Source organism: Oncorhynchus gorbuscha, linkage group LG05 (genome assembly GCF_021184085.1).
Source record: "Oncorhynchus gorbuscha isolate QuinsamMale2020 ecotype Even-year linkage group LG05, OgorEven_v1.0, whole genome shotgun sequence".
Classification (NCBI taxonomy): domain Eukaryota; kingdom Metazoa; phylum Chordata; class Actinopteri; order Salmoniformes; family Salmonidae; genus Oncorhynchus; species Oncorhynchus gorbuscha.
In genome coordinates, this window is record NC_060177.1 from 24,226,892 (window position 1) to 24,253,182 (window position 26,291).

The 26,291-nt window shown below is 42.6% G+C and overlaps 1 protein-coding gene across 1 annotated transcript in view; it reads right to left on the reverse strand.

The window, feature by feature from the left end:
- The window catches only part of LOC124035716 (protogenin A-like), a 45,602-nt gene extending 22,294 nt beyond the window's left edge, over window positions 1-23,308 (reverse strand). The window contains exons 1-9 of the mRNA XM_046349316.1: window positions 23,174-23,308; window positions 21,746-22,048; window positions 6,761-6,905; window positions 6,437-6,570; window positions 5,985-6,281; window positions 5,724-5,883; window positions 5,040-5,287; window positions 3,233-3,397; window positions 2,032-2,337 (exon numbers count right to left, since the gene is read on the reverse strand). Coding sequence (XP_046205272.1) covers window positions 2,032-2,337; window positions 3,233-3,397; window positions 5,040-5,287; window positions 5,724-5,883; window positions 5,985-6,281; window positions 6,437-6,570; window positions 6,761-6,905; window positions 21,746-22,048; window positions 23,174-23,240 — 1,825 coding nt within the window. The 5' untranslated portion in view covers window positions 23,241-23,308. The remainder of the gene's footprint in view (window positions 1-2,031; window positions 2,338-3,232; window positions 3,398-5,039; window positions 5,288-5,723; window positions 5,884-5,984; window positions 6,282-6,436; window positions 6,571-6,760; window positions 6,906-21,745; window positions 22,049-23,173) is intronic.
- Window positions 23,309-26,291: the final 2,983 nt, after the last annotated feature.

The following is a 26,291-nucleotide window of genomic DNA, read 5'->3' on the forward strand; positions in this document are numbered from 1 at the left end:
GTGAGGAGACATGAAGAGAGAGAGATCTGTGGTTAGAGGCACTGTGAGGAGACATGAAGAGAGAGAGAGATCTGTGGTTAGCGTCACTGTGAGGAGACATGAAGAGAGAGAGAGATCTGTGGTTAGAGGCACTGTGGGGAGACATGAAGAGAGAGAGAGATCTGTGGTTAGAGTCACTGTGAGGAGACATGAAGAGAGAGAGATCTGTGGTTAGAGTCACTGTGAGGAGACATGAAGAGAGAGAGAGAGATCTGTGGTTAGAGTCACTGTGGGGAGATGAATAGAGAGAGAGATCTGTGGTTAGAGTCACTGTGGGGAGACATGAAGAGAGAGAGATCTGTAGTTAGTCACTGTGAGGAGACATGAAGAGAGAGAGATCTGTGGTTAGAGGCACTGTGAGGAGACATGAAGAGAGAGAGAGATCTGTAGAGAGTATTTATTTAATGTAATTATTTTGTGAAGATGGTGCCGACAGACTTGGCAGCCCTGCTTCTAGCTCCCAAGCAACTTTGCAGTATTGTTTTTGTTTGTGTTATTTCATATCACAAGCATTTCACTACACCTGCAATAACATCAGCTAAATATGTGTATGTGACCAATACAATTTGATTTATTGAGGACAGTTCTGAGGATGTAAGGTTCAAACAGAATCTCTCTTTTTAAAGGTCATGTGTACTATTTATATACAGAGTTCAACCTGCATGACTCTTAATTTTTAGTCAGATGTCTTTATTTTAACCAGCTCATCTGGAATAGTACCAAGTCAAGGGAGAATATGAAACCTACCCAACCCCTGCTTCCCGATCAGGCCTTCTTTACCTTAAGCCCAATGGCCAGGCCTCACCAATGTGTTCATAAAGGTCAATTCGCTTCATATTCAGATACCATTCAGAGCCTTGATACTATTGACAGTCCACAACTATTTATTATGAAAGGTTAGCTAGTCCTTAACAAATTAAAGACCTGTTCAGGAACACATTTGTTTGGGATACCCAAATTATTAAGAGTAAACCACTTAACATGGCAGAAACATGCTAATTTAGATTTCCCAGAAATAATTTGCTGGACAAATAGGGTCAAAGTCACCAAAAAGCATTGTATTGCAAGAGATGCAGGGTGGCAGGCTGTGAGCAAGTTGACTCTGTAGCTTGTCTTGTTCCTTGAAAACAGGAATGCTCTCCACCCAGCTGCTCACTGGCTTTATCTGATGGAAATAACCGGCTCCCAGCCTGTAGCCCCCAACCAGAGGCACATACATACCATGCCCCAGCCTGACACACAGATACACAGCCAGGCACAAACACACTAGCAGAGATGAGCCAGGTCCTCAGTTCTACTGACAGAATGCCTATTCAGCCGTCATGATCCTGGCTGAATTGTAGAAAAGATCCTGTTTGTTTCCAAAGGGACAGAGCGAGAGAGAGAGGGCAGCAATCCCCTCCCCCACCCCTAAGGCTCAGATGTAGCTCTTAACAGAACTATTCTTCCTCCCACCCAGAGGCCTGGGTCCCTCTCTTTTATGACCCATGACTGAAGCCATTCTGATGTTACTGACAGAGGACCAAAGGTCATGGAGTAACAAACGCAATGCCTTAACAAGATTATTAGAGAGGACGCTCTTCTCATGGCTCTCTCTCAGACACTCAGCAGAGGACTGGGAAGAAGAAAGGTTTAGAGATAATCCAGCCTCTTTGCTCCTATATTGACTATGTGTAGAGGGAAGTGTGCGCTCACTGGGCACCTGCAAGGCATGATGGTTTTACTGTGCATGATAAGTCAGTGCAGAAAGTAAGTCCTTACATGTTTATTTATATGATGTGGCAGGCTGGTAGCTTCACAAATCTAAGGTTGAAATTCCGGTTCATCAAAGATGTTATGGCTTACTTATGTCTTTTGTCTTTGATTGATTACAAGTCATACAGTTGTAATCATATCTGTACAAACATCATATGTGCATGCAGAAACCTAGCATTGGACCATCAAGGAGCAGCCAATAACTCATCACTACTACTGAGGAGCATGTGTAAGTACCTTTGGCGCTGGATGCCTTAGGGGTGCGGTGGGAGGTCCAGGCTGACTGTTCCCCCCAGCCCACACTAGTGGCTGCAGTGATTCGAAGGAGGTAGATGGTGTCGGGCTGCAGGCCCTCCAGGAGATACTGGGTCTTCTCCCCAGGAAGCTCCAGCTGGGTGATGGCTTGATCAGCGCTGGTACGATAGGACAAGCGGTAGGCCGACACCCGGCCTCGGCTTAGCTTGGCTGCAAGGGGCTGCCAGGACACCTGGATGTCTGTGGGGCTGCGGCTGGTGAGGCTGAGCTCTGGGGCACGCAGGGGCACTGTGGAGAGGGAGACAGAGTGGTCATGTAGAGGCTTATACAGTCACCAACTTGTTCATTACTGTGTTACTTTCTCTGGTTTCTGTCTATATTTATGGTTGTTTTGTATCGTGTTTTGGTGGGGACCAAAGGAAGAGTTGTGATTTATTTCTAAAGTAACAGCTAGCTACTGAGACTATAATGAACAAACCCAGAGATACAAATCAGCTCACTGTGCGGCACACTCAGTCATACTGGATAATCAATTCAGTAAGTATGCAAGTGTACACAATAAATATATGTGATCTGATTTAGACTGGTATGCAATCATGTGACAGATGTTCCCTTAGCCAAGGACAATAGACCAGTTATCTTCTATGGAACATGTAAGAAATGTAATTTTCCTTGATCATAAGTGGTAGTCACGGTTGCACAGTGCAGAAACATTTAATGGGGTGGTGTGAACTGTGAAGGGCCCTTGTGGGGAGTTAGATTATAGTAGAGAGGTTCATTCCTGAACTCTAAAGATCAGCCTGACTAATGTTTAACCAGTCGAATGGTCCACCATCTAATCCTTGCTTATTAGACTCCTCTATTCCTCTGACGCACCTCTCAGAGACGACCCCAATTAGACAGCCAGGGGTTAGCCCCACTAGATTCATTACAGGACCTACAGTACTGCCCACTCTCTACAGCCTATTCATTACAGATTAAACACACTGGAAAACATCCTCTGTGAGTCCTCCATTAGAGTGATAGAAGACCTTACACAATGACTACAGGATCAATATGAAGCATTCTCTTTACTATTCATCTGGGGGTGTTTGGCTGCACATTACCTCTGTTTCCCTGGGTTACAGCCTGATAAAGGCCAGGGTGGACTGTATGTTTGTGTATGTAAACGACGAGGCCTCACCATCCTCCAGGGTGTGCTGGAACACATGGTCTGACATGCGGCTTGCTCCCATGGGCATGTAGGCCACGATGTAGAAGGTGTAGTTCCGCGCTGACTCCAGGTCATCAATAATGTACCGGGTTGTGTCGTTGCCAATGACAACCTGATATTCCTCATTGTTCAAGCCTGGTTTCAGGGAAGGGCACACATTTAATCAATTAATCAATTACCACCCACAGAGCTGTAAGCTGCATGTACAGGCAAGGAGTTCAGAGGGGATCTGATCCTTCAATGCAAACTCTTTAGGGCACTAAAGGGGAACCTAATCATAAAAGGGTATATGAAGATTTGCGTACATTCTGAGTACAAAGACAACTTTTGATAACTTTCCATAATCATCATTCAATGATTTCTCTCAGTATACAGAGCAATTAGAACATAATCACTTTAGCTTTAGGAACCTCCTTGTCTGAGGCGCCTGATTCTTACAAAGTTACGATGTACATCTGTCTCTAACGGTGGGCTTCTGGTCCATTCAGTATGGACAATATACAAAAAGTGTCAACTCAATCAAACAAGTTCCTTCCCCTTTTATAGACAATTTCATCAACATTGCTGGGACCAAATTCCAGCATTCAATTTTCCCACATTGCTGGCTGAGCCTAATAGCAGTTTAATTAGCACAGATTAGGAAGGTCCCACAAAAGACTCACTTGTAGCCAGGACATATTGAATCGTCCAGCCTGATTTCTGACCTGGTAAACAAGATCCTTGAGAGTAAACAGAAAAGGCCTTGTCCGGGTGCCTGAAAGGCCCAGGAAACCTCCCTGAAAAGACACACAAAGCCTCCCTCCCAGTCCAGCTCACACTGTCCCAGTGCCTTGACAGAATCTCCTCTGTTGGATTAGCACACTCCAACACACAGACTAATTAGTTCCTCCTTTCATTAGAACCTCCATTTAGTGCCAAGGCTCTGTGTCTGAGACCTCAGGTGCAGAATGCATTGGTGCTACTACTACTGTCAATCTCAACAGCCAGCCATTCTCTGAGACCGGACAGAATGTTTCACAAAATCTTAATCAAGTGCACTAAATCCTTTACAGACGCCAGTTATTTAAGGAGAAAGGGGCAGATTTTCTAACTTACTTCCGTTAAAGTCCTTATCCTTACATAGCCTAGCAGGTGTTTCTTTTGCTGCATGGAATTCCTACATTTGGCCTATACAATGGTATTCCATAGCCGGGGATGAACAACCGTGCCTGAATGAACTGGATAACATTTGTGCTGAACTGTTATATTGTTTGAATGTGACTCTTGGTGCCTCTTCATCAACAATACAGGTTCCCAGGAAAGCTAAAGGTCCAGCAGTCAATGACTGAGGTTTAGTGACTACAGTACAGCCCTTGTATTCTCGTGATCGGTTCCTGTCTATCCAGCATCTCATCTAGTGTAGGGGGTTCTCTCACATTTAAAACAAATGCACAGGGCTTGAGATCGCCTATGGAAGGCTAGTCCTGTTTGTACAGAGTAAGCTGCTGTTCTTTCTTCGGTGCAGTAATCATCGTTTTCCTTGACCTCTGCCCAGCAACCAACTATTAACAACAGATGGCCAATCCTCCACATTCTGTTCTGGGGGCAAGGAGGAAGCGGAGCATTCAGGACTCTAAACAGTGTGAACTGTTAACTCCTGGGGCTACCAAGGCCATTAATATGGAATTCCCTAATACATACGACATTAACTTTATCCTGCCAACATCAAAAATAGTTTCTGTTTGAAAACATACAAGACATAGAAGAGGCTCCCCCTGAATTGGCCATCATGTCTCACCTTCAGCCTTCATGTAGTGCACAGAGTAGGCAATCACTTTGTCTGAGTTGTACAGTGGTCTCTCCCAGGCCAGCAAGATGGCGGAGCTGGATACAGTGTCAGCCCGGATGTTCCTGGGTGCACTGGGCCGGTCCTCTGACATCACCACTATGAGCCGGGCCATGGACAGCACAGAGCCCTGCTCATTCTCTACCTGGCACTGGTAGATGGCATCATCCTCAGGGATGATCTGGTTGATCACCAATTTACTGTGGGACAAAACATACATGGCATTATTAGACTTCTGTCCCTCCTCCAGCTTCACCTACCAATACTAAACCCATTGCTTACCAGCTCTATCATTCTCTTTCAAATCAGAAACCGTTAACAAGCCAAGGCAGTGGTATTAGCAGAGGAAGCAAATTAGTGGGAAATCCACTGAAACGCCATTTGCATGTTTTTTAATTATTCAGCTTCCTTTCTTCTGTGGGAAAGGGCAACCATCAACAAAGACACCTACCTGTGGGGTAAAGGAATTAGGGATTCTGTTTCAATTAACATACAGCAGAACATACAATATGGTTGGTGTTTAGGAGGCAAGGATTTATAAAACAATGGGATGATCATATAAATAAAGAATTTAGAGAGAGACAAACAGGAGCAGAGAGTTATTAGCTACAGTCGATTTGGTATTAGAGCTCAGACCTGTTGTACATCTTGATGCGTCCGTTGGAGTGGACCTTCTCTCCGTTCTTCAGCCAAGTGATGTGGGGCAGGGGAACCCCCTCAGCCTGGCACACAAAGCGTGCCGTGCCCGCACGAGGACGGGTCAGGCTCTCCGGCCACTCCACCAAGGACGGAGGCGCTGGATAAGGGAAACGTAGATGTAACAAACACCAACAATCATGTCTGTAATAACAACTGACACTTATAGGACCTCTACACAGACAACTAACATGTTTTTACCTAGCACAGTGATGTTGGCTGTGGCAATGGTATAGTTGCGTGTGCCAGGGGTAGTGGCTCTGCACATGTACACTCCTCCGTGTTGGGGTTTGATGTCAGAGATGATGAGGTTGCCATTGCCCAGCACCTTGGTGTTGAACACGTCGATGGACTTGCTGTCGGCTCGGCTCCAGGAGATGAGGGGTCGGGGGTTCCCTGTAGCCATGCATTCCAGGATGGCACTTTGGTGCAGGGACACAGTGGCATTCTGGGGCCCGGCGATGATACGAGGCCTCTGAGGCAGTTTGGGGCTTGGAGCTGTGGAGGGGAGACAGGATTTGACCAGGGTGCCCACTTCACTACTCAACATAAATATAACTTGGCTTTTATTGGGCTTATAACGTTTGATGCAATGCTTGTGAATATATTATGATTTAATCTGAAAAAAGTGCAATTTCTCCACTATCTCCCACCTGGAGTGACAGTGAGGGTTGCCTCTGTACTCCGGCGACGATTGGCGATGTTGGTCGCCACACAACGATAGTTCCCAGCATCCCCTTTTTCCACCCCATGGATCTGCAAAACGCCGCTGGGCAGGACTGTGATTCTGGGAGAGACAAGAACACAAAGACAATCAGTACATCATAGATATTAGTGGATGAGCACACAGCTCTGATATTTCTATCCCACTGACATGTACAGTTTAAAGTCGTAATAGACTTCTCCAATAATCTCAAACCTCATCTAAAGATAAAGTTAATGACATGACATGATAATGAAATAATGAGAATGCATACCTATTAGTTGCCAGCGGTAATGTGACCCGATTAAACTCCCAGGTGATGATGGGTGGAGGGCTTGCAGTGACTTTGCAGGTGAAACGGGTGACTGATCCTTCTGTCACCACAATGGAAGTTGGCTGATATGTAAAGGGGGAGATACCTACAGAACAAAACAAGAAATGGTGAGACACTGTGTACTCCAACAGTAGACACATTCTCTAATGTACAATACATGTTTGCACAGTTATGATTACTAGCAATGCAGCCATTAGAAAGCAAGAACTGTGAAATTATGTTTTTCTAGTATTTTGTTTTCCCCCATTCGGATCTATAAGACCAATCATCACAAAAATGTATGTTCATGGCCCAATATCCTCTCTTGCTCAGCAGCTCATCTTGGTGGATAAAGTTACATGTCTTTCAATCAAACTAAGCCTCTGTATCTTAGGACTTAAGGGCACTGTTCAGTTAAAATGGAAATCAATGACATTTATGGAAATAAGGGAATATATTGATCTGCCAGGCATATCTTATAAATATACATTACTTCACTTTCAGGTTACTATCTCACTAAAGCCATACCCAGCAAAGCCCAACCCACTTCAGTATCTGCCTGATAGTGAGACTTTAGTGCTGTGAAGCTGAACCCCATTCTTAGAATTTTCAGTGAAAATAGGAAAATCTATGCGCACAATTATACCGAAATGATCACGACCCCAACTGCCATCCCCTTTATTCATATATTTGTCCATGAAACTACTTGCCAGGGAGCTGCCATGTCCCAACAAGAAAGCTATATCCTATTAAAATCAACCTAAATGCTGTACATCAGCATTGAGATTGAACATTTGCATAAGGGCTGTTGACAGCAAGATCTGAAGAGCCCCACAAGCCATCCAACCTTACCCCTCCAAGACAAATTCTCTCCCTGACCTCCTCTCCTTACAGCCTAGACAGAGTTCATGTGTTGATGCATTGCCGTCTAATCAAGACAGTCACAGGAAGACCCTTTGCCCTGAGATGTAGGTTAGTCCACTATTGAAATCAGCTGTTGTTTTTCTCTCCTTACAAAACATTGCCCTGTCTCTCACCTTCTCTTTGAAAATGCATAAGCTCCAGTTCTCCCTCAAATTAGGTGTTATACAAGCACCAGACATCAGATATCAGACGGGGTTCCCGAGGCCATAACTAACCTAAACAAACCAGCATGCTACATGTACCTGTCAGCTCATCCTGGCTGGAGCACATTAAACCCTGAGGAGATCAGAGAGCAGAGGAAATCTCTGCTAGGCCCATCTTATTAATTAGCTTCTCTACTATACTACTATACACATCTACGCACATGAGCAGAGGTCAATCAGTCAAATGTGTGCCATGCACACAATATTTTAGCGACCCCCCTAATGACTACTGCTAATACTTTAACTGAAATAAAATTCCTCATACGCTTGCTGTAAAAATATTTATATTTGAACACAGAGTCATTAAGCCCACAGGTGATTATGAGGCCATGTGGAGGAGGAGGGGGCGCTTGATCCATTTTGTTTGAGATCATTGATTAATTTCCTGCTCATGGAGCAGCAGAGTTTGGGAAGATCAGTCAGTGAAAGATGATACTGAAAGTGAGGTCTTTGACAGGCCCAACAAATGGCCAGCCAGTGGGAACCTAAAAAGACTGCTCTATGCTAACAGTAGCCTTAAAGGACAACATCACATGTAACCAACCCTCACAGACACACAGTCCTTTTGGGAAAAGTGCTACCTCTTCACAGCATCTAATTCCTAATTTGGCCTACCTCTAGGTAGTACATCTCATATGCTTATAGTAATTAATACATCATTATAACTGTTTCCTTTAAGTCAAGTGTTACCTATATATTATTTGCCACTGATTTTATACTTTTATCCTCCTGAGATAAAGAGAACCCCTGATGACAGATATATCTAAAAGTGTTACCCTGCTGAGTGCAGCCGGACGGTGATGATTGGTGGAGAGGTCCGGCAACATCCTGCTCGGATTGGGTTTTCCTGAAACTGATTGGTTGTCAGACACCACCTGAACTGTATGGAAACTAAACTCCATGACAAACTTCATGTACACAGCGTGTGTCCCATTACTGATTTCACCTAAACCTTATCCACCGTTAAGAATGATGTTGCAAGTAGTTCAATGTCTAGAATAGATTGTTCATTGTTTCAAAAAAGTAATACAAAATAACCTAGAACATTATGCCCCCCCCCTTTTCAGTCACTGTGAAATAAAAAAAATAAAAAGCCATTAAGGTTATCCACCGCTATCCACTCCCATCCCCCTTCTCAACTAAAGAAGCCTCGGGTCAATAGTTTGTTAAAGTTACTGTCCAGTGAAAATATTACTTTTAAAAGTTAATAATATGTTAAGTTATACCCAAATAATGGTGTTGACTCACGATCCTATACTCATATTTGTGGCCAAAGCATAAATGGAGAAAAAACACTTAAAAAACCCCACATCAAATTTGTATCTCAAACAGACCATTTAAAAAATGCTTGCTATTTCATCATGGAGTATGATGTCATCCTCCTGAGGAGGATGAGATGGCCAATCAGCAGTCTACTCTGTTATTGGGGTACGCCCGCGCCTTCGATACCAAAGTGACTTTTTCGTAGCAGATTAGGAGCATTTACGCAGCAGATTAGGAGAATTAACATAGCCAATTAGGAGACTGAGGTTAAGGTTAGGAAAGGGTTAAGGTTAGGGTTAGTGAAAATGCTCTCCAAACCTGCTACGAAAATCACTTTGTTTCGAAGTGGCGTGAAAAGAGTGTGTCCCACGCCCACACCATTCCAACACACAAAATCTGTATTGTAATACACGTAATTACAATTTTAGGAAAGAAAACTATTTCACTAATTTTGTAATTAATAATACGTCTTATTTCATATAAATCTGGAAACACTGGACAGTTACTTTATTAAAATAAATGATGGTACTGCTGCTCTTGATACAGACCTCAATTTAAATCACATTTTTGGAAGGATTGAGATAAATAAAATCTTTACCAAAAAGCCCCAGGTCTGGATAACATCAACTTAATTATCATAAATAAATCAAACCACTCCTGGAACAACTGGGACCCAGTGCAACCAACGGACTAGGCTACATCAGTGAAGGACTATATAAAGAAGACTACATCAGAAATACCCAAAACAAGTACCATAAAACAAAATCCTCTTCACCCATTTACTACTCAGAGAAAAAGGAATCAGATAATTCAAAGATACACGTGACATGTGTCTTCAGATTCAAAACAGCTGCATGTTCAGAATGCAATGTGCACTACTTAAGTAATGGATTAACAAACAGACTGCAGTGCTCTTTGACCTCTGCACACATCCGATGCTGTTTATGCTGCAGGGGCGAGGAGCCATCAGCACTCACAGATGAAGAGGCAGTCTGAGGGGAGGGGAAAGGGGCATCAGAGTACCTCTCCTGGGCTCTCTCTCTCTATCCAACTCTCTCCCCCCTCCCTAGGCTCAGTTATCTCGCTAGCCCAGTGAAACAATGATATACTCTCCCCAGTGTTTACCTTCGGAGGTTCCCCCACTAACTTTATCACAGAAATGACCTCTCTTCTCTACATTCTGCACACGAAATATCTTGAACGCACATCAAACACAGCAGGCTTGACAGGGGAGAAAATCCAGGGGTGGGGGTGGGCAACAGATAAAGAAAACATACGAGGAGCCGTGCAAAGATAGGTGCGAGGTTTATCGTTTCTGATTGAACAGCTGTTGCCACTGACTTCAGAGAGGACCCCAATCAACATCTTCTTGCACCTTAAGTCTGAATAATTGAACTATTACCAATCATCAAATTTCACTGACAATCAGCACACAGCACAGGTGGTACACTTCTAGCTGTATCCTTAACAAACCTTTCTCAGAGTACTACTTAAAAGCAATGTAAATCTCAAGCACTGCTCTCGAGAAACCTTGCCTAAAGGTAAACTCCACCCCGTCATAAACACACTGGATTGTGTCCTGGCCTCTATAACAGCCAATATGGATAGCTGGACGTAACCTGGGTTTCCATGTGTCGTGGTGCTGAACAGCGGGAAAGCCCTAACTGCCAGACTGGGCTCTCTGTGAATCCTGATCAGCGCACTGCACACTGACAACTACTCCGTGTCGTCTTCAGGAAGTAGGCAAGGGGAATGCTGTCCCTCCTAAATGCAGCTTAACCTCGGACATTTCAAGGTAAAGACATCCTCGTTTTTTCCACTGGCCACAAACAGAGCATGTACTGTTCATGAGCAAAGCTAGAATGAACCAAATTCATTTAGGATCCATAACCTACATTGTTTACCCTGACCAGTTTTAGAGAGCTGCGCCACTTTGCATTGAACTTTAATTTGCAGAGCACTTTCCTTCTAGTATTAGATTGCAGACTTTCAAATGAAATGCTAACTTCTCTAATGAGTTGTGTGCCACAAGTTGCTGTAGATGCCCATTTCTTTGTTGTGAAGTTATTTTGAAGACAATGGGACTGATCCTTTCACTGAGCCCCTGGCCACTTTGCTTTGGGCATTTTTTATTTAATTAGTTCTGAGCTGTAAGGTCTCTTGTGCATCAGGCCCAGTGCAGCCCTCTGCAGAGGAATATTTGCTGTGGAGAGAAGTGCAGGCAGGCATTGGATTGGGAGCATCATAGAACGGCTACAGGGGTCCATCCCTCAGCAACACACTCCCACGGAGGAACAGAATGTGGAACCTCTAATCAACATCAAACTCATTCCTAAGTGTTGCACAACAGCAGCAATGCAACATGGAGGCATCCATCCCAGTAGCCCGGGGCCTGGGGGCTTGAGACAATGAGCTTCCCAGATACTCTGTCTCTCTGAACAGTCAAAAAATGCTGGATTGACAAACAGAGAGATCCTTATTGGTTATGGATTGCGTACTAAGCCTCAGTCTAAAATCTATTCTGCTAGGGCTTGTTGAGCTGTGGTCACTGCCATGGCTGCTCAAAATATGCGATTGACCATCTCCTTTGAGTGATGATGGTCGCCAGAGGCAGCACCTAATGCTCTTAGGATGAAATATTAAAGCAGATGAGGCTCACACTACAATGACTAGATTATACCTTCAATTATCTCTGTGTGCCCATTTACCATTTACTTCTTCCAGTCACCTTCCAGATTACTTTTGAAACACATTAAACACACAAATGCTCATCATATGCACCTCTCCCCTGGAGCCTTGGGTATCCAGTTATTGAGCAAGGCCTCCATAAATGAAAAGGTGACTTGACTATTCTCCACCTTTCACAATGTGTTTCTGTTACTTAATGATTTCATTCAACCACCTGGAGAATATATAACTACCAAACCCACCTAGCTTAAATGTAAAATAATTGATTGTTTACCCGGATGTTTTGCCCAGATGTTTCTAATGATGGGGTGAATGCCTGCGCCAGGCGGCACAAAAAAGAGGATCTGGCCATCTGCCCCTTGCAGTGACCCCACCTCTGACCTCCAACCTCTACAAATCTTGTCCAGCACACCGCCCATCAAGGCAGAGCCCTGCAAGGCCACCCCAGCACTGCTGCAATGCTAACGCTCCCCTGCTGGCTCTCTGCAAACTGCCAATCAATCACTCAGAGCCTCCTAAAACTGGGAGGGTACTCTGCCTTCCTACAGATATGAAATGCCCCCGCTAACATGCTCTTTCTCTTAAACCCTGTCCACTGCCATCCCATACTGGCACAGTAGAACAACGCTTTGCATAATGCTTTTCTTCATTTAGTCACTGGGCAGATGGGAGATGTTGGTGGATGCTGGTGCCGAGTAGGAAAGAAAATATGTTACTATTGATCATGAACAAAGTGGGGATTCACAATAAATCAAATCTCTAACACAAAACATAATGATGGGTGTTCCATTATTAGTAATGACCATTTAAACCTCCTCTGAGGTTTTTCAGAATACAGACTGCACCCTTATTCTAAGAAACAGAAACAAGTTTGACAGCATCAACAAAAAAATCAGTGAGTGACCACTGAAAACACCTTCACCAATGTCCGAACTAAACTATAGAATTATTCCGTGCCCTGACTCCCAGCTGGCCAATCTCTTTGTTTTCCAGAGGCCTGCTGAAGCCAGAAGCTCAGTAAACCGCAGGTCAGTGGACAGGTCAAGCCCGGACAAAGGTTCCCTTAGAAACTTCAGGGGCCAGCTCTGTCCCCCTTCCCTCTGGTTCCTCCACAGTACAGGGGTGCTTTATCAACCCAAATCTCCCCATCCCATCCCAGTCGAGGACATGCTCTTTAACAAATGGGAATCCAATATTCAGAGCAGTTATATGCGCTCCTAATTACTATAGCTTGAAGGATCACACTGCAGGCACAAATTCTACCTCACTAATATGTAGGTTTTAAAAAATGCTCATAATGAGGTGAGAAGAATGTGTTCTATATGTGCTGTATGGAGAGGTTGCCCAATGAGCATGAATCATCCAGTAATAATAAAAAGCAAAGAATATCTTCACAGTAAAGCAAACCATAAAGCAAATGTTTATAGTGTGCAGAGTCAGTATGTGTGCATTCAGATACATCCCTCTGTGGTCAGGGGTTCACTTTGTTGTTCTCTGAGCTGTAACTCAGAAACATTCCTATGTTGTTGTTTTTTGCAGGGGCAGAGGAGCTCAGAGTTTAGGCAGGGCGTCTGTCGACAGGTCAATGGCTGCTGCTGAGCTCTGCTCTGAGCTCTGCAGCACTAATTTCCTCCAGGCCTCTAGGTTCCTAGCAGTAGACAAACACAGTAAGTGGTCAAGCAGGGGACAGAACTGGACCTTTCTATCTACTTCAAGGCCCTGGCTACATGTGTGACTTCTCCTCGCTCCTGATTGGAACAAGGTGGATGAGCACTGAGGCCAGATCCAGAGTGGCTGGTCGGGGATCTGCTCTGGCAGCTTTGTCTAAAGCGATCTGCAGAGCAATTGAGTGGAAACACTGGCCCTAATCTGGCAGATGACCTGGGCAAGGCTTGCAGCTTCACTACGCATGACTAGGTAAGGACTGGAGTTGGTCCTGGTCAGGTCATGTGGTCAGGAAACCCTCTGGGCCCTACTCATAATCAATGAAAGAATAAAGGAGTTGATTCTCCCCACCCTTATGAGTCATAAGTGACAGAACAAATAGCATTACTGTAAGTGTTAAACAGTAGGACTGAAGGATGATTTCTTTGGATAGCATTGCAAGGGAGAGGAAGAAGCAAACAGCTATTCATGACTTCAACAAAACTCCTTGGCCTCGACCTCAAGGTCCAAATACGGACAGTTCTGAACAGTTCTGTACTCAACCCAATAAAACATTTAACCACTTTAGCATTCAACGTCATCAGACTTGTCAGAGCTCATCAAGAGCCATAACACAACTAAAGCTGTTAAGCATTTGGTTTTCATTTCAACCAATTTCTAGAAACATTCAATTCAAGGGCCTCCTGGGTGGCGCAGTGGTTAAGGGTGCTGTACTGCAGCGCCAGCTGTGCCACCAGAGACTCTGGGTTCGCGCCGCGAGGTAGATGCACAATTGGCCTAGCGTCGTCCGGTTTAGGGAGGGTTTGGCCGGTAGGGATATACTTGTCTCATCGCGCACCAGTGACTCCTGTGGCCAGCCGGGCGCAGTGCGCGCTAACCAAGGTTGTCAGGTGTTTCCTCCGAAACATTGGTGCGGCTGGCTTCCGGGTTGGATGTGCGCTGTGTTAAGAAGCATTGCGGCTTGGTTGGGTTGTGGACGCATGACTTTCAACCTTCGTCTTTCAACCTTCGTCACCGAGCCTGTACATGAGTTGTAGCGATGAGACAAGATAGTAGCTACTAAACAATTGGATACCACAAAATTGGGGAGAAAAAGGGGTCAAATTCAACAACAAAAAACACACAAAAACATTAAATTCAGTGATAATTACTATGACAAATGTTTGTCATGGTGATATTGATTTGTGCAATTCATTCAAATGAGGGACAGAGCTGAGCAGTGAAGGGATCAGGGTGAGTGGGTGGGGAGGACCGCTCATTTCCTGACTTCATATTCAAATGACACATGAATGGCCTAAGAGAGGAAACAGTTTAGGAAGCAAGCAGTTGAGGTTTCATGTAAATGGACACTGCCTTGGTTTGCTGCCCACATTTTATGAAAGGTCAAAAGGTGGCAAAGAACTGAGAATCCCAGAAAATAAAGATAAGAGGAACAGCCAGGTCTCTTTCTGTTGAGGTTTCATGTAAATGGACACTGCCTTGGTTTGCTGCCCACATTTTATGAAAGGTCAAAAGGTGGCAAAGAACTGAGAATCCCAGAAAATAAAGATAAGAGGAACAGCCAGGTCTCTTTCTGTCAAGAGGGACTGAGTCGCGTAGTCCTTGGGTCTTTTCTGTACATTGGAATGCGTCACACATCAGAATGAGTTCTAGGTATTCCACACTATGTAACAAGAATAGCCCAGGCTAGTCTCTCTCCCTCCTAACCTTAACTCTGAGTGGAAACAAAAGGAGCTAGTTGACAAATCAATCCTTTGCTTTGTTTCCTTATGTTGCTTTAAAGGAGGCTATTTAATGAGTTTCAAATGAAATGCCTCCAATGGAACAGAACCCAAGAAACTCTTGAGTGATGAGTTCCTTCATAATGTGCAATGACCCCACACCACGTTTGTCTTTCCCCCCTTTAATAAATAATAAGGGTTCCTGAAAAAGAATGCTCAGCCTGGCAACTGAGGGGAAGAATGCAATGCTGAAAAGCCCCACAAATCAATCATTGGCCGGGCGAGCTGGGCTGGGCTGGGCCAGGAAGCAGGCTACTGGAGGAAGCTCCATAGAGCCTGCAGAACAGCCCAATGGTCATTGGCCCAGGCCAAACAAAGCACATATCCCATGAGCACTGTGACCTCTCAGTCCCCTGGCTAGTGGGGGGGTGGGGTTAGGACAGGGACACTTGCCCCCTCCTCCCATCTCTTATCTGGTGTCAAAGTTCTCCAATCATTCAACATCAGCCCTTCACCCACCAGAGACAGTGTTTTCATTGTGTCTAATCTCTTCATCAGAGTGCTGGTTTTAAACAGTCAATTTCAAATCAGTACAGTCTTCTACTTAATTAAGGGAAAGGGGGCACCTAGTCAGTTGTACAACTGAATGCATTCAACTGAAATGTGTCTCCCGCATTTAACCCAACCCCTCTGAATCAATTATAGTGTCATGCTTTGTTTCTCTAAAATGAAAACAATTCACCACAAAATGTGGCTTTGTGCTCAAATTCCAATGGGAGATGATGCCAATGGAGTAAATCTTGAAAGCATAACACCTTTTTTGGGTAGACATACCTGTAGTTTGGGTCAACACTGATAGGGGACTGTTGAAGTAATTGATAAATGAGAAAGAATGTCTAGCATTGTTGCAGGGAGGATTTAAATTGTGAGTACTCTCAGTACCTAACACCTATTGGGCAATCTAAAGACACCTTGGACCTCTGGAACTTCGGTCCAAGGAAACCATTCCTGTCCCACAGATGCTGATTAGGGAAAAACGAATCCAGGCTCCGAGACTTATTTCTCTTAAATAATTATTTCAAACATTCACTTCAATCCATTACTGTGCCTTTAGGTTTGCTTTTCCTTTATTGTGGTCCTAATGCTGCCAAGCCTTTGCAGGTCTTATACATTCCGTAGCAACCAAAATAAACACTGGGGCTGTGGTCACACACGGAGAGAGCTGGTGGGGTCAAACAACCATTTTGTTGGAGTCACAAAGTCTGCTGTGGAATACTGATTTAGGTGCTTTATTGTCGACCACAATATGAGGTTAGTAAACTGTTCAGCATTAGGAATCCTTACAACCATGTACTCCGTTTTTTAAAACCTGTATTCTATATGCTTACTCCAGAGGCCAAGTATCTTTGCACTACATACTTGCATTTATTGGGGTAGTCAAAACTGGTCCCAAATCCCTGCTGAAAAATATGGCATAGACCAGCATACATTTCAAGCTTGTCCATGCTGGTATTTGCTGGTCAGATGTTGGTCAAGCTGGTTTGACCAGCATGTTCTAGCTGGTTATGCTGGTTGGCCAGCATGGTCTAGCTCGTTTTGCTAGACCAGGTTTTGATATTTTAGACACTGGTGACCAGCCTTCACTGTGTTTTGGACACATAGCAGCTTATGTTGGTATTGCTAGTATATTGGTGACCAAGCTGGTTAAGCTGGTCTGACCATGTCCATCATTATCACATTTCCCAGCATGCTCTATTGCAGGTGATTTTTAGAATTGTTTGTTGTGTTTTTTGCATGTACATTGATTGATTAATCTTATGTTAAACAAAGATAAATAACATACATTTTTCTAAATGAATCCAATCTGTTAGTTGGATTTATTGCAACCATTACTGAAATGGTTGTCACAGTTTATTATTTGGGTAGTTTAATTTCTTCTTCTTGCTAACCTTGGCAGTTATTCTGAATGCATATTGTGGGTGAAGAAACGTTCCAATTGTTGGTTATCCACACTCTGGCTGGATTCCATTAGGAATGAAACATCACTTTGCAAGCCAATATAATGTGACTTGATGCTGGTTCTGCTGGTGACCAACTTATGCAGGTCACCAGCAAAAATACAGTGAAGGCTGGCCACCTATTGTTTTTAATAACCTGCCCAGGGACTGCGGTTGAAAATTAGCCGGCTGGCTAAAACCGGCACTTTTACTGAAACGTTGATTAATGTGCACTGTCCCTGTAAAAATAAAATAAAATAAACTAAACCTGCAAAAATACAGGTAAAGCTGGTCACCACAAAAACGCAGCAAAACCAGCACCTGTGCTGAACCAACCTATGCTGGTCTATGCTGGGTTTTTTTCATCAGGGATGTGTGTGATTTGTTATATATTTTATGCCTCTTATCTATTCTCTCTTATGACACCAATGAGCGAGATATATTCTCTACACTGGTTTTGTAACCTCGAAAAAACACAACTGGGAGCTAATTTTCGAATCAATTAAAAACATCCCAGCACACTCACAGTAAGACCTTGCATCGGAACCGATGGATAAGGATATGGGCAAGGACATGGATATGGTTTTACAATGTCTGTGTATTGCGTAATGCCCTGTGAACCTCTGGAAACATGGTTTAGGATGCCTGGAGGGATCATACACATGAGACTGTCTCTACGGACAACCCCATCAATCTGAGGAGGCCTATTGACAGCACTCACGTGGTTAGCTACCAAGTCACATGGCCGTTTATCAAGACACAATCCCCTCTCATCGTTTCCCTCAGGGCAACTGGCATTTAACGTTTCTCAAACCCTCCATTTCCTGCCTGTAATGGTCGACTTAAATCATTATCTCTGACTCTGACACTGTAACATTTACTTGTTCAGAAAAATACCAGGTAAAAAAGGAAGTCCCGGCTTCAAAGTGGGCGCATCTGCTCCGAGGACAAAGGGATTTTGAAAGAGTAGAAACCAGATCTGAAAAGAGAACCAGCCTAAGATGGTGTTAGGGATGGTATTCCCACATTTATAACATAAAACAATTAACTGAATTTAGTGTTATTTTTTGTTAAATAATGCCACAGTCTTTCTAAAGGCCATAGTCAGAAAGGACTTGGCAGCATGACTGATAGTGAGGGATATCTATTAAGGCCAGAGGTGAGAAGAGCCTCTGGGCAGAAGGTACAAAAGGTCCCCACATGTTGTACTATCAATCTTCCTGGTGAAGGATGCAACACATGAAAAGCTCAGAGCCACAGTAACGCTCACTCTGAAATCTTTTCACATCATTCAATGAGGAGTGTTTTTTCAATGCAAACAGGGGCGTCATAAACACCACCTAGGGCACAGTAACATCAATAAAAAGCATCTTAAGACCTAAGGATAAAAAAACAAATAGGCCACGTCGGAAAGTCATATCATTTACAAAAAGTCACTTTATCAACTTAAAAATAATTTATTGAAAAAGCAGAATTGAAGTTCGGATAATCACATTTGATTTTAGATTTCCAAAATCCAAATTTTAAAAGTTTAATAAAACTCTGCAGTGCCATTCTCATAATTACCCTTCCAGAAGTGAATAGGCCCAGCTGTCCTAACCATTGATCTCTGGACAAACAAATGCCCCCCAAATAACTAATTTTAGTTAGGGGGCAGTTGGGGGCAAGGTGGACAAAGAAGGCCAGAGTGAAAAGCTTTTCATTAATCTTCAGAGTAGCAGAGCCAAAAACCATAGTGAGGAGACCACTAGCCTCTGCCTCACTGGCTGGCCATGCAATAAAGTTTGGCCATTTAGACACTCAAGGAAAGGCTGTGGTATGAGGGAACGGCAAATTCAAAATTGTGTGTGTGTGTGTACTGTATGTGTGTGTGTGTGTGTGTACTGTATGTGTGTGTGTGATTCTCAACAACCCCCACTGCCACCTTTGTTTTCTACCACTGAGCATTTCTCAGGTACGTGCAAATTTTATGAGCTTCCAGATAGACCGTCAAGCAGGTCTAAGTGTCCCTTTAAAACAAGCCTATAAACTCCGCTGGCAGCCTTTATCACCTCTTAAGTTCATAATATAAAAGAGCAAACCCTCTCAATTAATAAAACTACAAACACACAGCGTCCTGTAAAAATCACAGCAAGGACTCGGGCCACAGTAATACCGGACTGAAACTTGCTGTATAGCATGTGAGAGGGTCAGAGTAGTTTTAGTGGCTTTAAGGCAGTCACTGTTTTCATGGACCTCATGCAAATCAAGGCTCATTAACTCTGTATTTTATTGGTGTAGCATCTACAAGTATGTGTGGCATCTTCCAAAACAAAAAAAGATTGAGGTTGTACTGCACTCAATTGTCCTGACAGTAATCTCAGTTAACCCAGAATAAAATTATTGCGTAATTGGTCAGGTGCTCAATTAAGTTTTGGGTCTATACATGTTAAGTGAAGGGATCAAGAGATGCTAGAATGAGGAGCGGAGCCAGAACGAGGAGCTTCCTTCCCAACGGATGCTATGGTACCGCTTGTGTTTACGTAGATCTGTCCAAGAGAGATTATCCTGTGAGTCATTTCAAAAGTGCTTGTAAAGGCCCAAAAATAGTAACTTTTCTCTTTTACATATAAATCTAGGCCTATCTGGAAAGCAAACATTTTATCAATGGTATCTGTTTGTTTTAGAGTTCTTCAATAGAATGCAGCTTAGGGAACTGAACCAGGATTGACACATTCTTGTCTCTCAACATCTACTTGCCAGTGGATTGTCAGGATCATATCAGACAGGAGATGTGCTCCTAAAGAATAGTATTCCAACCAGTGGGCTCTTCAGGAATCATGACCTCACAGTGGTAAATAATTGTAACAATTTCACAACTAAATAATTTCACAACAATCCTGCCCAATTTTACATGGATCAGGACCTAACTTGTCCATGTACAGTTAGAATTAGTAACCATCACAATATTCTTGGACGAGTGCATGTCTTAAGCGCCACGTAAAAGCTCAGGTTTCCCTGTGAAAGCGAATGCAGGGGAGGGGGGAAAAAAGTAAATTCCTTTGTGCAAAAGAAGCACAGCAAGGAACATGGCCTGGGGGGTGGTGACACCAGGGAACAGGGTCCCTAAAGAGCAGCTCTGGATAAAGCTGCTCCACTAGCCCTTTAAAAGAATAGGCAGCAGGCTCACATACATGCTATTGGGAGAGAAAAAAGCATTCCAAAAGAACAATTCCCAGTGATCATGGAGCAACGACATGAAAGCCCAGTCCAGTGAATAGGGGTCATCTGCTCTTTAACACTGGTGTAACCGGCATCCTGGACAGCTCCTAACCTTTCAAACCTGCAGCTCCCTCATTTGCACACCAATGGACATATTATCTTCCACCCGGAGTATCTTTCTGGCTGCAGGCCTCAAACTTTGAAGTCTGTACCTCCCTTCCCCCCAATGCCACCACTGAAGCCTCCAATGCCTTCCCTTCCTCAGCTATTAGGTGGATTAGATAACCGGAATACCCAACATTGGGCATTACACTGGCGAAGAAAGAAGAGAGATTAGACTCACCAGACTACATAGACAATTATAGCGCCCTGCTGGTGATGAGAGAAAGACCCTTTTTCCCTGGGAACGGGAAAAGCCTATTTTATGCCTGTTAAGAGTGCAAAGTCTCCCATCTACTCCCAAATTACTATGCCAGATTTAAACATTTTAGCAGATAACTACAAGCAAGATCTCTCACTCTATTTAATCATCACAGAGATTGTTGTTCTTCAGTCTTAGAAAATAAGGTGCTATCTTGAACCTAAAAGGGTTATTCAGCTGTCCCCATAGGAGAACCCTTTGAAGAAACTTTTTTGTTTCCAAGTAGATCCTTTTGGATTCCATATATAAAACACTTTCCACAGAGGGTTCTACATGGAACCCAAAAGGGTTATCCTATGGGCACAGCCTTTTTTCTAAGAGTGTACATGAAACCTTTTGTTCAGTTGTATACCTGCTAAGAAGTTAAGAACTTGTGCTGATAGTGTGGGGCTTGTACTAAGCTCACCTCTAAAGTGGATATGTTTACCATGCTTTTAAGATGAAAACACAATTGTGACTCAGGGGTTCCATTGTTCATCAAGTAAATGTTATTATGACATGCTATGACATAACATCCTCAGACTAAGGCTTGGTTAACCTATCAAAGCATTAAACACATTAAAATAAGTCACACAGATCCCATGCAGTTACATGAAATTGTAATTATAAGTAACTACACAGTAACTAATAGATTCGAAAGAGAATGTAGACAGTTTATGTTACTTATCTTATGTAAGTAAGTATACAATGTACATCCAATGTAAACTGTTGTCTATTTTTCTACTGTGTTTATGAAGTTCCCCATGACCAGGCACAAACATGACCAATGATGTACATCTTCTGTGGCCCAAAGGTTGGAGGTCCTGCCTAACCTCTCCATTATTCCATGTGGTGCTGATACACAACTCCAGTATGATACTTACTTGCAATTGTAAGACAGACTTTCTGGCTCAGGATGGCTCCATACTTGTTCTGAGCGAGGCACTGGTAAAACCCTTCATCTGATTTGTCTCCTCTCCTGCTCTCCACCTCCGGAATAGAAAGGGAGCCGTTGGAGAGAATGTAGACGCGGTCATTCTCTGCAACTTTTACTCCATTTTTAAGCCACCTGATGGAAATAGGCGACTCTCCGTGCGCCTGACAGTCCAATATAATGGGATCCTTCCGCATGACAGTAACATCGTGGGGCTCTTTGATAAAAAACAACTCACTAAAACACAAAACACCTGTGGGGAAGAGAAGAGAACAGAGTCAGTGCCTGGCTGGAGTGGGAGAAGAATCAATGTGATGAAATTAGCGACAATTCTAGGCCAGGACCTACAACTATTCTACTTTGTCCACAGGCATATTGCTTTGGTAGGATCTACACTTGAAAGCATGATAACATCATAGTGCCTACAGGCAGGGGCTTGGAGCCCATCCAACAGCAGGTTACTCCTATTTCATTTCTTTCTGCTCCAATTGAATCCTATTACTCGTGTCTCATAAAGCAGTGAAGTCACTGATTTCATGGCTCCATTCAGTCACAAATGTTTTACTGCACTCCCCAGCATGAAATTCATAAGTAGCTCCCCTTTCAATGATAAGACCGCCAGCTGTAAACAAGTAACAATCCAGACAGGAAGCAAAAGCCTTTATAATTTTCCAAATCAAATGTGATGGCTTCACACGTCTAATGTCCTAATTTACACCACATTATATTCATTGTTAATTGCCTATGTTAATTGTCTGCATCAAACGTCAAAGTGGATTATTTATGGAAATAAAATCAGTAGCCAGTTTTTCTATTGATATAATAATGCATTTGTATGTACTGAATGAACATAACATGGCAAACCTATATGTTTTTTGCTTTGATCAATATCTCAAACCAGGGCTGACGATGTTGTACAATCCACGTGTATCTGAATGCTGTGTTGTGCTGCACGTACACAATTTCATGCAGAAACCCGGGTTATCATGTAACTCGAGATACAAGCAAAAACCAAGCATAAACGTGTATAGGTTCTGTGTTTATCTAAATGTATAGCCTACATCGGGCAATACTCGAAGCAGTCAGTGGTCAGCGTGGCCATTTCATTGCCCCCTAAACTCCGGCCAGTGGCAGTGCGTCCATTCATCTATAGAACTCGCAACTAAGGCTAAACTCTTCAATGTTGAATATTCGTTAATACAGAACACGTCAACTAACTTCTTCTTTATCAGTGTAAATAGCAACCCCCATTAGACTAGGTAGTTACGTTATGAGTACGGACACACTTCCAATGACCAGTTCGGCATTTTCCCACCACTAAACCAGTCACTATAATTTCAATTTGAAATAAACTCAAACAAAATATTAACTTTCTTACCTGAGATTGGAAGAAAAAACGCAAAAAACAGCAAGCGCTGATATAACTTCCTTTTAAAAGACTCCATTTATTCAAATAGTTCACGCATACTAACTCTCTCAGCCACCACCTCCAGTCGAACTACGTGCTAATCCAAGAGGAAAGTGACTGCGCTTCTGATCTCAGCAGGGATTACTTTTTCTCGGGGGCAAATGGACATCACCCCACCCAGTGCTGCGTTCTACGGTTGAGTAATTCATGGGGGAAACGTATGGGGAGAGTTCCTCCGCCACCATCAGTCGGCAAATCAATACACAGGCCAACATCTTAATCACTATTTTTTTATGAGTGCCATAGCAGGTATACTTTGGTCAGGTGTTACTGGTAATTGTGTAAAGTTAATACACGAAAGTTAATGCATGCAACACACCTGTGCGATTAATGCATATGGTTTGTTAATTTCCCTTATGCCTTTTGAAAACATGGAGCAGACCTTTACTTTGATGACTCATCAGGATCAATGATAATTCAATGATAACTAAGAGGCTTGGGAATTAGAATGATAATTCACCTAGACATAGACATACCTAAATAAACAAGAATATAGAGTTTCAACCATGGAACATGATTGAGTATCATTGAGAGAATATGATCCACATGCCCTCATAGATCTGGGGAGCATTATGCACAGCTATCATGCCCTGAGTGCAGTGCTGAATGATGATGACTAGAGTAAACCCAACACGAAACTCACAGTTGTTAATGTGCAAGGTGTGACTATGGTCTACTGCTTACTGAGAATTTAAATCCTGGGAAGCATCAGTTCCTCGGGAAAAGTGTGTTTGTGTGTAAATGGCTTTGGAGTTATAGTTCATGTGGATAGTTTGGATATGCAATAAATAATTTATCATGCTGTCTGTAAAAAGAACCAGGGCAATGTGTTATATTCTGTGCCTAATGTTTATGTGTGTGTGCATATATTTATTCATATTAGGTTATCCCAAGGCTGTTCCAACAATTGTCTATTTAAAAGTCCATTCAGATTTACTCAGAACCATCCTCTACCAGCTAGCTGGACTGTAGATCAAATTCCCACTCTAACCAAGGTATTGCATTTAATTTCAGATACTGTATAGCCAAAAGGATATTGGTTCAACAAAGCATATAACATATTTTACACCTGACAAGGTGAGTTATCACCAGTACTTTAAAGTACTACTAAAGTCATTTTTGGGGATATCTGTACTTTACTTCACTATTTATATTTTGGACTAATTTTACTTCACTACATTCCTAAAGAAAATTATGTACTTTTTACTCTATACAAAGAGTACTTGTTACATTTTGAATTCTTAGCAGGACAGGAAAATGGTCCAATTCACACACTTATCAAGGGAACATACCTGATCATCATACTGCCTCATCTGGTGGACTGACTAAACACAAGTGCTTTGTTTGTAAATGATGTCTGAGTTTTGGAGTGTCCCCCTAGCTACCAGAAAAAAGGGGAAAAAATGGGCCATCTGGTTTGCTTAATACAAAGAATTTGAAATGATTGGTACTTTTACTTTTGATAGTAAGTATATTTTAGCAATTCCATTTACTTTCATACTTATGTATATCTAAAAACAAATACTTAGACTTTTACTTAAGTAGTATTTTACTGGATGACTTTCACTTTTACTTTAGTAATTTTCTATTAAGGTATCTTTACTTTTACTCAAGTATGACAATTGGGTACTTTTTCCACCACTGGTTATCATGTTGTCTTCCAAGCATGCATTTATTTTTAATGCCCCTCAATGACGAGTCTGTATTCTAACACAAAGGAGTTGCAGTTAAGACTGCTAATAGCCACAGTTAGAGAACAAACTGACAGAAGAAGATGAAAAGTGGAAGAAGAAAATAAAGAGGTTGGTGACAATTACCTATCATAAGGGTTTAGGTTGACAGAGCATCATAACACTTCCCAGTTAGTCTCAATAATTCAGTAACTTTCTTAGTGAGATATCCCACAACATAACTCTGAGTGTCCTTAAAATAGCAACCTCCATTGCATAATGCTCAGACACTTACAGACATCTTAAAACTTTTAAAAGCTCTTGACATATTGGCCTTACACACTATCAGTTGCCAATGCCATATACTATTTACACCATGCATTTATTTTTAATGGCTCTCAAGGACACGGCTGTATTCCAACACCAGTATGATGCGTTTTAAGACAACTCAGGGACAATTGATGAACGAAAAGAAGGTGTTGAGGAATTTGACCAACGTTCCCACTTTGAAAGTAACGACATGGATATAGAGAACTGGTAGAAGAACTCATTGTGTATACTTGCATAATTAAACGTAATTGACAAATGAAAATGTTTCGGTCACATAGACCTTTATTAAGGCATATGGGTAAAGATAGATACATTTGTGTTTGTTTCAACATGGGCCGGGAAAAGTCACTCCATGTCAAACAGGACAACTGCACTGCAAATGGTCACTCTGGAGGAGAAAAAACTGTTTATGGAAATGAGGCACTCTCTCAACCACTGAGAACTAGGCTCAGCAATTACCAGGAAGCATTGGTAGGAGCAGGACAACTACTGTGTAAATGCAGAAAATGCAGATATTGATCCAGTGTCCATGTTTTATTATGGAGTGAGTTTGACCTTCCTCCCTGCTCCGGACTCTCATTCTGCAGCAGGGCCGAGGCCCAGCTGTTGTGTCCTTGAGTGTCCCCAGCCTAAAATATAACCAAACCAAAAGCTGATTCTCACAGTCAAGGATCAAGGTGTGCACTTAAAGAGAAAATGGATGAAAGCTGAGGTGTAAAAGTGGTGAAACAAAACTATTTTAGGAAATATAACTGAACTCGTGAAATATTTGAAGTTAAAATGCAAGTGCAAGGACTTATGATTATTAATTTGAAAAAAAAATCTACTTTAAGATCTGCTAATTTTGAACTAACATGATTTACAATGTATAGTGCCTTATGACTGTAATAACTCTAAAATCACTTAGCCTAATATCGTTTGTTGGTTTGAACAATCAATGTGGACACACTATGATCCTCTTATGTAATAATACTACAACTATGTGATCCATCACAATAACTGAACATCCAGTAGGCTGCGTAGAGATA